The sequence below is a fragment of the Rhodnius prolixus genome, unplaced genomic scaffold, assembly GCF_049639745.1.
Source record: "Rhodnius prolixus isolate KJV_2025 unplaced genomic scaffold, Rpr scaffold_3, whole genome shotgun sequence".
NCBI lineage: Eukaryota > Metazoa > Arthropoda > Insecta > Hemiptera > Reduviidae > Rhodnius > Rhodnius prolixus.
The window spans coordinates 12,492,908-12,506,435 of record NW_027411603.1 but is presented as its reverse complement, the minus strand read 5'-3'; the positions used below and the strand labels follow the sequence as shown (position 1 = coordinate 12,506,435).

The 13,528-nt window shown below is 30.8% G+C and overlaps 1 protein-coding gene across 27 annotated transcripts in view; it reads left to right on the top strand.

Annotated features, from left to right (window-relative positions):
* Positions 1–936: 936 nt before the first annotated feature.
* PIP5K59B (Phosphatidylinositol 4-phosphate 5-kinase 59B) overlaps positions 937–13,528 on the top strand; it is a 79,429-nt gene continuing 66,837 nt past the window's right edge. For 8 of the 27 annotated variants that reach the window (XR_012458184.1, XR_012458185.1, XM_074127399.1 and 5 more), the window contains exons 1-12: positions 937–1,279; positions 4,539–4,573; positions 4,678–4,785; positions 4,866–5,114; positions 7,324–7,476; positions 7,562–7,621; positions 7,697–7,801; positions 8,561–8,695; positions 9,023–9,103; positions 9,651–9,796; positions 11,113–11,245; positions 11,569–11,656. Coding sequence is in view for 22 of the 27 variants with exons in the window: in XM_074127399.1 (XP_073983500.1) it covers positions 1,174–1,279; positions 4,539–4,573; positions 4,678–4,785; positions 4,866–5,114; positions 7,324–7,476; positions 7,562–7,621; positions 7,697–7,801; positions 8,561–8,695; positions 9,023–9,103; positions 9,651–9,796; positions 11,113–11,245; positions 11,569–11,656 (1,399 nt within the window). In the remaining 5 variants the exon portion in view is untranslated. The remainder of the gene's footprint in view (positions 1,280–4,538; positions 4,574–4,677; positions 4,786–4,865; positions 5,115–7,323; positions 7,477–7,561; positions 7,622–7,696; positions 7,802–8,560; positions 8,696–9,022; positions 9,104–9,650; positions 9,797–11,112; positions 11,246–11,568; positions 11,657–13,528) is intronic. The other 19 variants (XR_012458183.1, XM_074127400.1, XM_074127402.1 and 16 more) reach the window with 3 other exon arrangements.

The window sequence follows — 13,528 nt, the reverse complement described above, 5'->3', positions numbered from 1 at the left end:
AAGGCCGCATAGTATATTGGTTAATAATTATTTAAATGAATTATTGTTTGAAAGAAAGCGCTAAGGAATCGCAAACAACTCAACGTTGCTAATATATTATTACAATCAAAAATCAACATAATTATTACATTTGTATTTACAAACAGTTGAAACTTCAAAAAGATCTATGTGAATATCAGACAAAGTTGCAGAAACAAAAGCATAACACGTTTGGAGACTCGCTAGAAAAGTAGCATTCTAAGTCCCTTCTGGAAATAGGCTTTCAGCGATCTTACATATGTTTAATGTTCTTAAAAAATGTGTGAACTGTTTGCTTTCAAATTATTAGTTTCTATACAATTTATAGTTGAACTTTTATTTTCATTTTTCCTAGAGGGTTCGATTTAAGAGCACTTTTGGGAGAGGAAGAGGTATGTTCTCTTTCAAGTAACATTTCAGTTCTTAGGTTTTACAAACCGTATAACAGCATTAATTCGGTCTCAATGGTTTACAAAATGTAACATAGAACCCTTGAAACTTGCTCTTTGATTTTAAATTGAATATAATGGATGTTATTGCACCCGCAAAAGCAATGTTTTTTTCTTCATTTTCATAATTAGAACTTTGTTTTTAAACCTTAACGTTTATATTCAATATTAGTTTCAATTTTATATTCTGCAATTATTTAAGATGCTTGGTTATTTGAACTGTGGATTATACGTGCTAGATTCTATTCTTAATAATGTTATCTAGTTTAAACAAACATAGGCTGGTAGGCTAGTTGCCTATTCTTTTCTTTTAGTCTTCTCTTTCTCCACTTAACAAGTCAGTAAATATGAAAAAGTAGCTACATTATAAAAAAAACAAAAAAAAAAACGAACGGTTGCTACTGATCAGCTGTTAATTTATATTGTAACACAGGTGATTCTGTACATTTAAAACAGCTGCAAAGATCAATAGTAAGGTGGCAAAATCAAGTAGGCAGTCGGGCAAGCATTAAGGAAGGATAAGCAATGAAAGTTTGACACAATATATTTTTTTTATCTTAATTTGACGTTACAGTAATGCGGGTCCTGGTGGGTTGGAGTGTTGGAGTCCGTTCCTTGAAATTTAGTCTACGGAAAATTCTTAAAATAATGTGAAGGAGGATGATTGTTGTGTGACATTAACACATTTACAGATTAATGCCCTAAAATGGCTTCTGGTGATAGCGTAGATGAAATTCAAGTAATTGATACATTCAGCAAAATGAAGACTGAAGGCAATGCGGAATATAAAGACGAAGACAGCTTTCGAGGAGGTAAAACCTTTTCATTGCTTGTATTATTCCATGAGTCATGTTTGACAGAGGCGTGAGGCACACCCACTTATTTTCACTTACTTTTTTAAAAATGCAAAACAATTTAATTTCTTAGTTATTTTGTGAGAAAGTGAAGTTCCAGTTAAATTAATAAATTTGTATTTTATAAATGTAATTTATTCATTCGTGGAATGTCCCTGCTTTTTTTAAAAATTCTATTGCATTATTATTTTCTGACCTGTGCTAAAAGTATACTGCTCTTGACTCCCATTAATGAATCATAGTTTATATTTTACATGTATTACTTATAAGTTTTAGTCCAAATATTGCCTTTGAATTGATTCGGATATCTTAAAGGAATTTTTGAAATGTAGTATAACCTCTGGATTTTTTGAATGTCACTTTTGATTTAAAAAAAAAAAAAATTTATTAATTATGGTTAATTTATTCAGTACTCATTCTAGTTCAGAGATTTTATTTTTAATAAAATTGTGGAATTGTAATTTCTGTTGACTAGCTACTCAAATTTCAAGAAAATGAGAGGTTAACAAGTTTTATTTTTTTATTTATTTTTAAAAGAGGAACTTCATCAAAATTATTAGGAATTATTTTGTGCCATTTATATGCTTAACAATTTTACTGGTTGAAAAAGAGATATAAAGCAAGAAAATTGCCCTTTTAGTTTTTTAGCAAATGTTGCACTAACAAAACGTAAAATTTTATGAAAATATATTAATTTTTAGAGCCATACAGTAGGAAAATTTTATTTATATGATTTTGTGCATTACCAAAAAGGCAATCAATCTGTCTTGAGACAATGATTCCCGCATTTTTGCCTAGACAAACGAGATAATAAATTGATATTTAGAAAACAGGTCACCTTTTTTAGTATGTTCGTAGTGAGAGGTCTTTAGAATAAAGCTACGTAATATTTGTATGCCATTTTTAAAAATGTACTTTGTACTCGTAAATTTTTTATAAACATGTCTTTAAAAAATTATTATTTTCGTATGGGTAACATACACATTATTAGAGCCAGTGGGACGTTGGTCTTTACCGATTTAATTAGACTTAGACTTAATTATCTTCGGAAAATGTGGTGTAAAAGCAGCTACGTCAATTATCTTTTATTATTTTTTCACATGAGAGATCCAATTTTTATACTGTTGCTTGTCAGATTTATAAGGTAAAAAAAACTCTTGATATCAACGACCATGTATAAATTATCTACTCTTAACTGCATTTTTTAAAAATGAGAATTACATGCATATGTCGGGCGTTTACTTTCTTGCAAGAATTACATTCATTTGTAGAATGTTCACCTGTATTTTTTTTTTAATTTTTGATGTTACAGTTCTTAGCTTTTATTTCTGTCAATCCAAAGTTCCTAAAGCTAAAAAGTAATTTTGCTCCTAAATTTATAACTATCTATTATCGCGATTATCTGTCTTACAGGCATGATTTTTGACCGGAATATGATTTCCATTCATCTTCGGGCCTATCCACATTTTCAAATATTATGTAAATCAGAAAAAGCAAACCTTCCAAAGTTCCCTACGCGCATTTCCTGAAATTGAATATAAGAAAATTATTGTTATTTTAGTTATCGTTGATATTCATAAATAAATACGTCTTTGGTGATAAATATAATTATTGTGATATACAATGAATGCCCTTGGTTTCTAAAATTGTGACTCAAGTGGGTTTCTTTATTGAATCCTTACATTGCCATTCGTTTTAGAAGTAATCACTAATGCTATTAATGAATGCTATTTTTTATTTGGCAATGCACTTCAACAATAGTATTATAAATATTACGTCAAATCAGAGCGAAGAAAAACCATTTTCTTTGTCTTTAATGAGTGAATGCCTCTTCTCAATTATTTTTAAAAAAATATTAAATGCACTTTCTTTTTCTAATGAATAATAATAATTTGCTTTTATCAGTATTTTTATTAGTTTAATAAAGGCTTATTTAGAAAAATTGATTAAGCCTATTAAAAATAATTTTAAGCGTTTTTATTTGTGTTGCCGACGTATATCATTGCTACTTACGTATTGCTAATCAATTATGACGATATAAATTTGAAAAAAATTTAAAATTAAAATGTTCAATTATCTCATCTTTATTACACTGATAGTTGAATATTGCAAATTAGGTTTATTCAACATTTTAATTTATGCGCGAGACTTAAATAAGATCAAATAATTAAGCGAAATTATTACGAATGTATTTTCAGTTTAGTATTAAAGCAAATGGACGTAACTCATTATTTATTTATACTTGAAAAACAGCCTTCGTTAAAGAAGTTTAGACATTACAAAATGAAATAAATCGCACAAAAACAAAAAACAGTTAATCATATAAAAGGAAAACAATTATTTGGTCAAGTTTTTGTTCTTTATTCTATGCCCATATTTTAAGAAATTTATTCACTTCCTCAGCGTTGTGATGTTGTATCTATCAAACATTAATATAGGTAAAGAATTATATGAACTTAAAAACTTCAGATCTGTGTAAAAATTAATTTCCTAGAAACAAAATATTGCACACTTAATTGCATCACTAATCTGATGCAATTATGTGGGTGATATGTGTTGTGATATGTGGGTGAATAGGGCACAAACGGCTTGGTTCGTAAAAAGTTTGCAAAATGGCTCAAAAAAAAGAATTGCAGGGAAGTGTAGTCGAAGTCACTATTCAGTAGTTTATTTAAGAATGATAAATCCGCCATCAATTCGTATCAGAGTATTAAAAAATTTTTCATAAGCGAAAAACCTATACTTTAAAGAAAAGAGTTTAAACCGTTATCTCAAGTCGTTTGTTGTCCTTTTTGTATTGTTGGTTTGAAACATCTCAAACGTACTCCACAATGTCCCTGAAATGTATAATGTGTGCGCCGAAGGAAAGTCCCTTATTTCTGGCAACTCCCAAGCTTCTCAAAATGTCGTCGTTACTTAGTGGCTTGAAAACATATTTTGTAATAAGTTATGATTCTTTATGTCTATGAAAACAGCTTGGTATGAAGGGGACAATTTTATTAGTTTAAAATTTTAATACTTAAAAGGCTGACAGAATTTTATAATCAAATTTGACTGGTGCTTTGGAGAAACTTAATTTGAAATTTGTATTCTTAAACTAGAATATTTTATGACACGACTTACAATAATTAGTTTTAACAGTTTGAAGTTATTTAAAATAGGTTCTTTAATATCCTTGCTTCAAAGAATTTATCTTAAGTATTTTTTTTTTGTGCAGATGACGATGGAGCTGATGATTATGGTAAAAAGGATGTGAGTACTCTTTCTAGATTGTACTTTTCTATCTAGCCTTCCTCAAAAAATAAATGTACATTATATTTGTATTTTTTGAATTTTTACTTAATATATTTCTTCAGGGCTCTTTATCAAGACAGAATGGAGCAATGACAAGGCATAAATCGGAAAGAGAGAAAAAACTCGGTCACCGAAGAGTTGGTACTGGTGGTGAAGTGACCTACAAAAAGGTAAAATAAATTGTGAGAACTTTAACGAAAAAAAAACAAACTCTTCATTCAAATTTAATAATTCTAAATTTTCTTTTCAGATTCAAACATCTCAAATCATGGGTTCTATTCAGTTGGGCATCCAACATGCTGTTGGTGGATTAGCTTCTAAGCCAGAAAGAGATTTGTTGATGCAGGATTTCATGACGGTTGAAACGACAACTTTTGCAGCTGATGGAAGCAGTCAAACTCCTGCTCATCACTATTCAGAATTTACTTTTAAGACTTATGCTCCAATAGCTTTTCGATATTTTAGAGACTTATTCGGCATTCAACCTGACGATTTCCTTGTTAGTATTAGAATTGACTCATATCAACCCAACTGCGTTATTGTTTGCTATATAACTTACTCTTAAAAGAAAATTTTGTGCAATTTTATCAAATTTTTGGTATTGAGTTTTCGTCGCAAACATAGCTTCGGTAAATCCAAAAAAGTGTATTTTAGAAATAAATGAAATATTCATAAATATGTTTACGCGCGCTTGAGTGTTTGTGTATGCATGAGTGAGTGAGTAAGAGCACCCTGAACTCCAAAAAACAAAAAATCACAGTATTAAGAGTTCATATTTCATTTGCCTAACCTCATAAACATGGCAATAACTTTACTTTGGAAATCACTCAACCTGGGATTATCGCATTACCGAATGATTATGTCATTCTTACATGTACGAGTATACATTCTCGATTATCGTTTCCAAACATTTTAACTTGTTTATATTCATGCGCATGTACCGCTTATATTTGAACATTTTTCCAGGGAAATTTCATTAAAGGCACTTTTGGTGAAGATGTGTAGTACTTGGTCTTTCCTTTAAAATTAATGGAGATTAATGTTTGCTAAAATTCGGAGTTTGAGGAAAATGGCTTGTCGGAAGTACAGTTTCTTGATTTTTTTTCTGTAGTTTTTCGCAATCGAAAAAATCAATTGGGCTGATTGATTTAGTTAACTTAGTGTACTAAGTACTGATTTATCTGTGGTTTTTTTATCAGGATTTCTTGAGAAAATTGATTTAAAGGTGATTTTTAGGAGTGTGAGTGATACTAGTTATTCTAGATGATACTCTGACTAGTGCAAGTACTGCGAATTATATACAAACGAGACGTTTACCCAAGACATAGAAGCCTTGAGGGTCTCCAAGCTAACCCGATAGAAAACCCTTCCTCTTATCTAACTTTACTTTCAGTCTTCACACTGCTTACTCCTCCACCTACATCGTTACAGTTCATTTTCCTAACCTTCAGAGACAAATTTATGAACTTGTCTTTCTGAATTACCTCCGCTTTATTGAATTACTTTTTCAAAATGCATTGCCCGAAGTGCAGGCATTTCTCCCATTTAGGTAACGAGTTAATATTGCCCTCTTTAATTCCACACTATTGGCACTGTGCCTGCCGAATTACGTTCATTTTTAAGAAAGGCGAGCCACAAGTAAATATGGATTTAACATTCTTTATAAATTTTTTAAATTGAGCTCAAGAATCAAGTTGTCGCCGTTTCATTTGTTTTTTACTTTCTTCAAAACTGGCAGAGATTGGAAACAGCTCTGGACTTTCGGAGATTGTAGAAGAACCCACCTTCGCCAAATTATCTGCTTTTTCATTATCCAGGATTTCTCGATATCCAGTAACCCAGAAAAGGCTCACTGCTTTCTTTTGGGCAAATTCATTATGTCTTTGATGAATACTCTAATTTATACAAGACTTTCGAAGTAGCTAGGCTATCTGTGAAAACCCTTAATAGCCTGTTTTTCTCTAGTTATTTCCAGCGAGCAGAACTTTAGAATCGCCATGACCTCTGCTTTAAAAAAGCTGTCATTAGGCTGATATTTTCATTCTTGTCTTTAATCCATACACCAGCTTCTATGACGCCTGTGCTTTCCTATTTTGAAGCGCCCGTTCAACAAGTTATGTTTTCTGATCCCGTTCATATTAAATGCTTAAAAACAAATTCACTTAGGCTCACAAGTCATTCTGTAGTTTTATTGAAGTCCTTTTTTTTTCTTCATTAAGACTGTTTTGGATAAAAGAAAATGATCTACTTTTGTAATTAATCTATGAATGCTTACCTCTAAAAAATTGATCCCACACGACTTTGGCTTTCATTTCCAAATATGACTTTGCTCATAGCTCATAGCTGTCCTAGGGGTAGTCCATACAGTTCCTGAGATTATTAGAGATATAAATCTCGTATATTTCTGAAACACTTATTATAACTCTGTACGAATACTCGCAACGCCAAAACCCAGCTGCATACGTACTCCTAGACTAATTTCTGACTTTGCCAGCCAATGCAATATTCTTGGGCAAAAAATCTCAAGAAAATTTATCAATTTTAAGTAAGAGAATTGTGCAGTAAGAGAAAGTCGTGTGAGAGGGTTTCCCACCAAATATTTATTGATCTCCGATGTGATACATTAAATGTTACAAGTTATTTTTAATTTCTTTCTTAAGAGCATTTTAAACAATTGATAATAATAAAGAATATTCAATTTCTTGCAGATTTCATTTTGTAGTTCACCCCTTAGAGAGTTGTCTAATCCTGGCGCTTCCGGCTCCATATTTTATTTGACTGCTGATGATGAATTTATTATTAAAACTGTTCAGCATAAAGAGGGAGAATTTTTACAAAAACTATTACCTGGTTATTACATGGTTAGTAATAGTGATATATTTTTCTACTTTTTGCCTTTTTTTAAAAAAATAAAAAAAAAAACTTCAATTTACTTTCTTCTTTTAGAATTTGAACCAGAATCCTAGGACGTTATTACCTAAATTTTTTGGTTTATATTGTTACCAGGTTAGAATAAAAAGTTATTAGGGTGTATTATATATTATTATTATTATTTGTATGACGAATAATTGAATGTTTTAGTGCAATCATAAAAATATTCGAATAGTTGCAATGAATAATTTACTCCCTTCGATTATTCCTATGCATCAGAAATATGATCTGAAAGGATCAACGTACAAAAGAAAGGTTAGTTTTCTATTATAATGTTCGTATTTATCATAACAAATGGTTATAGATTTATAGTAACTGTCAATCCGTTGCAGCCTAGACGATCCTATATTAGTTTTGGTTTTTATTAGTGCGTAATTTGCAAAATGAAGAATTGACATTTAAACATTTTAAGTTAGGTCATGTGAGTTATTTCCGCCAGATATCTAATATTTAACACTTAACAAGTTTTTGACTTTTACCCATCTTAAGAAAATGTTTCGTCGTTTTGTAAAGAGAATTTTGTTTCTATTTACATAATGTTTCGTTTCTAGAAAATTTAAATATAATTCTTAACTGGTGCACCATTCACTGAAAATAGATAAACGTTCAAAAAACTAGCATGCAATAACTTTTAAAAATAATAGAGCAATTTTAGTGAAAAGCGAAATTAGAAAATTACTACCAGCAGGATAGAGATTAGCTATGTGTTTAGCGTGTTAGATTCCCACGCGGAGATTCCAGGTTCGAATCCAACTGGTAGCCCTTAGTTTTTCTTTTCCTAGGAGCTTCTTACAGCTCATTGTCCAGTGATGAACAGTGTTGTTTTTACACTTTCTGGAGGCCGGAAGTGCACTGATTAAAGCTCGTAGCGCCAAAAACCTCAGATGTTGACGCGCCTTAAATTAAAAAAAAAAAAAATACTGCAAGCTTATTTGTTCAGCCTACTTTGATTTAACTTACCTTCTGCTATATTCTTACTAGAATAGATTTATTTATTAAGAATTCTTTTCGCAGGCTTCCAAATCAGAACGTAACAAAAAGTCTCCTACATATAAGGATTTAGATTTTATGGAACATCATCCAGATGGTATTTTTTTAGAAGCAGATACGTATACAGCACTAGTGAAAACAATTCAGAGGGATTGTAGGGTAAGTTTCCTTAAGTATATTTTTTGTTGTCACTTTTCTCTTGACACCTGCTGCTTTTAATTCAAGAATAGTTTTTGCTCAAAAAAATTAATATCTGCCTTTTACTGTTAATACTTATTTTTTCATTTACTTTGCCAGTTGATTCTTAAGCTGCTCAGAAGCTTACAGAACACTCTTACATATCAATTTGTTAAAGGAACATTGTTACATCTAATCATTTAAATACCAACTGCTCTTCTTGAGAAAATTGACAGTAAATTTTTAAAACCAGTTCTTAAAAAATAATAGTAATATTTTATCTCTATTAATTATTGCTTTGTTTGCCAGGTATTGGAAAGTTTTAAAATAATGGACTATAGTTTATTAGTTGGTGTTCACAACCTAGACCAAGAGTCACGTGATAGATCAGTGAGTTTATTTCTCCTTAAAATATTAATATTTTACATTTTTTTTTTTTCTGTTGGCACTGAAAGTGATCAAAGATAGTTGATCTAAACAGAAAAATGAAAAAAATAATTAAGATGCAGTTAGTTATAAAAAGAATTAACACAATTGATTTTTTCAAGTGTGTTAGCGACTTTAATACTTTTGAACACTTTTTGATCTAGTTATGTGTGTATCCCTATAATGTATTAGTGTGTGTTAGGAATTTATAGGTATATGTACAGTCGTAGTAAATTTGGTTAATTAAGTCAAAGTAACCTTCCAAATACAACAAGAAGAATGGTTTAAGTTATCAGAATCAAATCGATGGCCTTGAATTCTCAAGAATTAGAAATAGTAGTTAGTAGGGAGGACTATCTGTTGTAGATAAAGGTCTTTAAATATCACCAGTGTCTTAGATCAATCATAAATCTGAATATAATTAAAAACTAAGAATATATTGTACGTCTTAAATGTTTGTTTTAAAACATGCTGCATTCGAAAGGCTATTCTTGGAACTTATTGTATTCAGGATACTGCGGAACAAGAACAGTCTCACAGTGAAAGAGGTCTTCAGAGGGCGCGTTCAATCAATAAACATAAACTTGTAGCACATTCCACGGCCATGGAAAGCATTCAAGCCGAGAGCCAGCCAATTGATCATCAAGGAGATGTCCCGTAAGTAGTGCAAGGGATACAATCTAAAGATATCTGTGCTTTTATTTTCCCTGATCTTTTAAATTTAGAAGACAAAAAAACTTACTGTACTTCACACCAGTATGTACATAATCTAACTTTAGGGGGTAAAATATTTATAAAAATTGTTGTGGAAGACATTTACATAAATTTGTCTGTTAATAATTTAGCTACAAAGTCATGGCGATTTTCATTAAAAGAGATTTATTTATATTTATTTTTATTTTATTTTTTGAATTGCGCCGTCATTGAGGTAGTGAAAAAGCCAACTGACTTCTTCCAACCAAGCACAATTCGGCGCTCTTCCTACACAGGTCGAGGTGGTCGACCCTTTGTTTTGTGTCGTTTAATGCCAGACACGCAATAGTCTGCGTACCTTATATCTCCTTGAAAAGCACTCTTGCAGGATCGTGTGCGTTTAAGTAAGTCTGATCATGTCTGGCCGGACCATCACTTTTGGGCAGATCACTTGGGGCGTATTTTAATAGATTTCTATCTCTTCCTTTCCGCCCACTCAGTTATTCGCTTGCAGAAAACACTTCTGCTCTCATTATATATCAGGCGACTAAGTTCATAAATTGTGGAGGATTAGGCTTACTCATTTCAGCGCCTCCCTTTGCCAATCCGCTGGTTCATTCAGTGGTAGTCCGCAGTGAACAGCGATCCTTTTTTAAACTTTCTGCTTTCTTCTTCTTAAATTCCTATAAATCTGGAGGACAAGCGTTTCGTACTCTTTTGGGCTAAAAATGGCGGTGATAGCTGTTTGTAAATCCAGTATCACTGTTTCCAATACCCATTTACTTCTGTCTTCGATGCTTTAGGTTTTGCTATAAGATTGTATCGAAATAAGAGGCTACTTTTCCATCCGAAATTGATAAACTCTGGTATCCACATTAAAGATGGCATTTAAAATCTTAATAAGAAAGTAACTTCTGCTCTAGACAGTATCAACTTTGACTGTACCTTTCTATCCACTAGTTTCGGGCCTATGTCCAACTTAAGAATTAATTTTAAAAAAATATTGCACGTCGGGAAGTACACTCTCGTAATGAGTATTCTGAATGAGCAGAACATACAAGTCAGTGATATTACTTTTTTGAATTTAGACTTTTTGAATAAAAATATAGGTTTATAACCAAATATATTATATATGTATATATATATATATGGGATTTATTCAATAACTTGTCTAATGAAGCTGGAGCTGGAGAAAGTTTTTGATTTTCGTACAAAATAATGGACCATACTTGAAAATAAACAGCTTAAATGATATAAATTAATATATTTTATTTTTTTAGACCTGGAGGAATTCCCGCAAGAAATGCCAAAGGCGAAAGATTGTTGCTCTATCTTGGTATCATCGATATATTACAAAGTTACAGGTTAAAGAAAAAATTAGAACATACCTGGAAATCAATTTTACATGATGGAGTAAGTGCAGATACCATAAAATCATTTATATCATAGACATTTTATCAAAAGATTATCGGTTAACTTTTTGACTTATCTTTCCATCTCCAATTACATGAAAAACCTAATTATTGTATTAACATTTTTATTTTAACATCGATAAAATCATTATATATTTTTTTTGTAACTTATTAATCCTAATCCTAATTTAACGTCCTTTAACTTTATGAGTTGTAATCTCTTGCGAGTGAAGTTGCACTGTGGGGGTGCTTTCGAGGTGCGCAATTATAATTGAAAACATTTTTATTTGCAAATAAATAATTACTGCCATATTTTTTCTGCAGGATTCAGTGTCAGTTCATCGCCCTGGGTTTTATGCTCAACGTTTTCAAGATTTTATGGCAAAAACAGTGTTTAAGAAGATCCCCTCACGTAAGTGTTTTGCACATTTCATTAAGTCATTTTATTAGCTTAAAAATCGCAAATTTAAAATAAAAGAAACATAAAAATGTTCCAGAAATATAATTGTGGGTTTGGTAATTTATTGTTTTGAGGAAGAAAAAAGGGGGGAAAAAAAGAAATGGCATTTCCATTTTATCATGTTTTGGATTTTTTTTTTAAATAATTTAAACTCAATTTTTTATTTTAATTTTTGTTTGTTTTATTTTAATGAGAGATTTTTTTTATTGGGATAAAAACATCTTCAGTTCGAATATTTTTTTTAAATATGTCATTGCATCCTTTCTACTGGGCATGGGAAAAATCCTTATGAAAAAATAATTTCAGGATGTTTCATACCTATCCATATCTTTAGCGCCAGAATTGAATGTATAATTTGAATCAATTTATATGTATCAAAGTGATGTAATAGATGCAAAATGTCAGCTACAAAAAATGAAATAATATAACATGGAAATCTTTAGATTTTTGTCTTAGTAGTGTGCATTATTTTTATGTTAGTAGTGCACATTTGCCCATCTTTAAAAGATACCTTCTACGTGGTGTATTATTTTAGATTGGTACAACATAAATACACTTCAAGTTAAAACAGATTTGTGAAGAAATCGATAGACTTCTCTAATTGCAAATCTTAACAGTTAGAATTGGCAATTTTTCTTAAAACTAGACATTATTGCTCTGGAAAATATAGTTATACAAAAAATTAACATTCAGAAAAAACTTACATTGTAGCTTCCTCAAACCGCTTTAACATCAGAATTTTTTGGAAAAATACTAATTAGATATATGAGAACGTGATTAAATTTTATTGACCCGGCAGCCAAAGACAGTTTTATTAGTACAAAAAATTAAAAATTTTTTTTTTAAAAAAACGTTTTTTTGAGTTTACTATTAGTTCAGTGCGCTTTGCTTTCCTAACTACTTAGCGACCTTAGTTTTATTTCGAGAGGTGCCGATTAGAAAAGTTCGTTGCTAGATTGGCAAGTTACTTCCCGTACTGGTGGCCACGTAAACTGCAAAGCTCTATTTAATTTTACATTGCAAACGATGACGGACTCTCTAAAAAGTTCATCAAGTTCTCGATTTTTTTACTTTCTTTCGCGCTGTAAAATATAAACTAAGAGCAGCAGAAGACTGGATTTTCTCCAAATAATTTCAGATTTTGAAACTAGTTGGTTAGTATGCTTAAAATGTTAATGCTGTAGAATTAACTTCGTAAATTCATGGGATTTTAAAAAAAGTAAAGTAGCAATATTGCAATTATTCTCGTGATTAAACAATATAGTTAATAGTTTCTCAACTGGGGACCTATTTATTATACTAAATAAAACTTCTTGAATTAAGAGAAACTCAAGCTATCAAGAAGAACTACTTTTTTCCATATTTGGATAGTCAGACATCTATTGTATCACTTTGACCCAATTAACCAAGTTACTTTGTGAACAGATATACATATGGAAAAAAATCTTGCATTTGGTTATGCATTTATACATATGAATGTAAATCGTTTATCATTGTCATTTATGGTTTGTTTGCTGTTTCGTCTTATTCACACACAGGTTCAAAAATTGAAAAATGTCTTCCTCATACCTCTTGTTTTGGATGAAATTGGATGTGTTGCTCCTATGTTCACCTACAGTTATAATTTACACCAGTATATATTATACCCTTTCATTTATCTAATTTAATATGATTTATTTATTTATCGTATTTTTTTTGTACCGACCATTGTTCATTTGATTCACTTATTAATACCATCCGAATTTGCGCCCAATATTCAACATGTAAACAACCTATTTGCTTGAATTTGTTGTGCATAGAATTGCTAATAAAAATTGTCCCTTT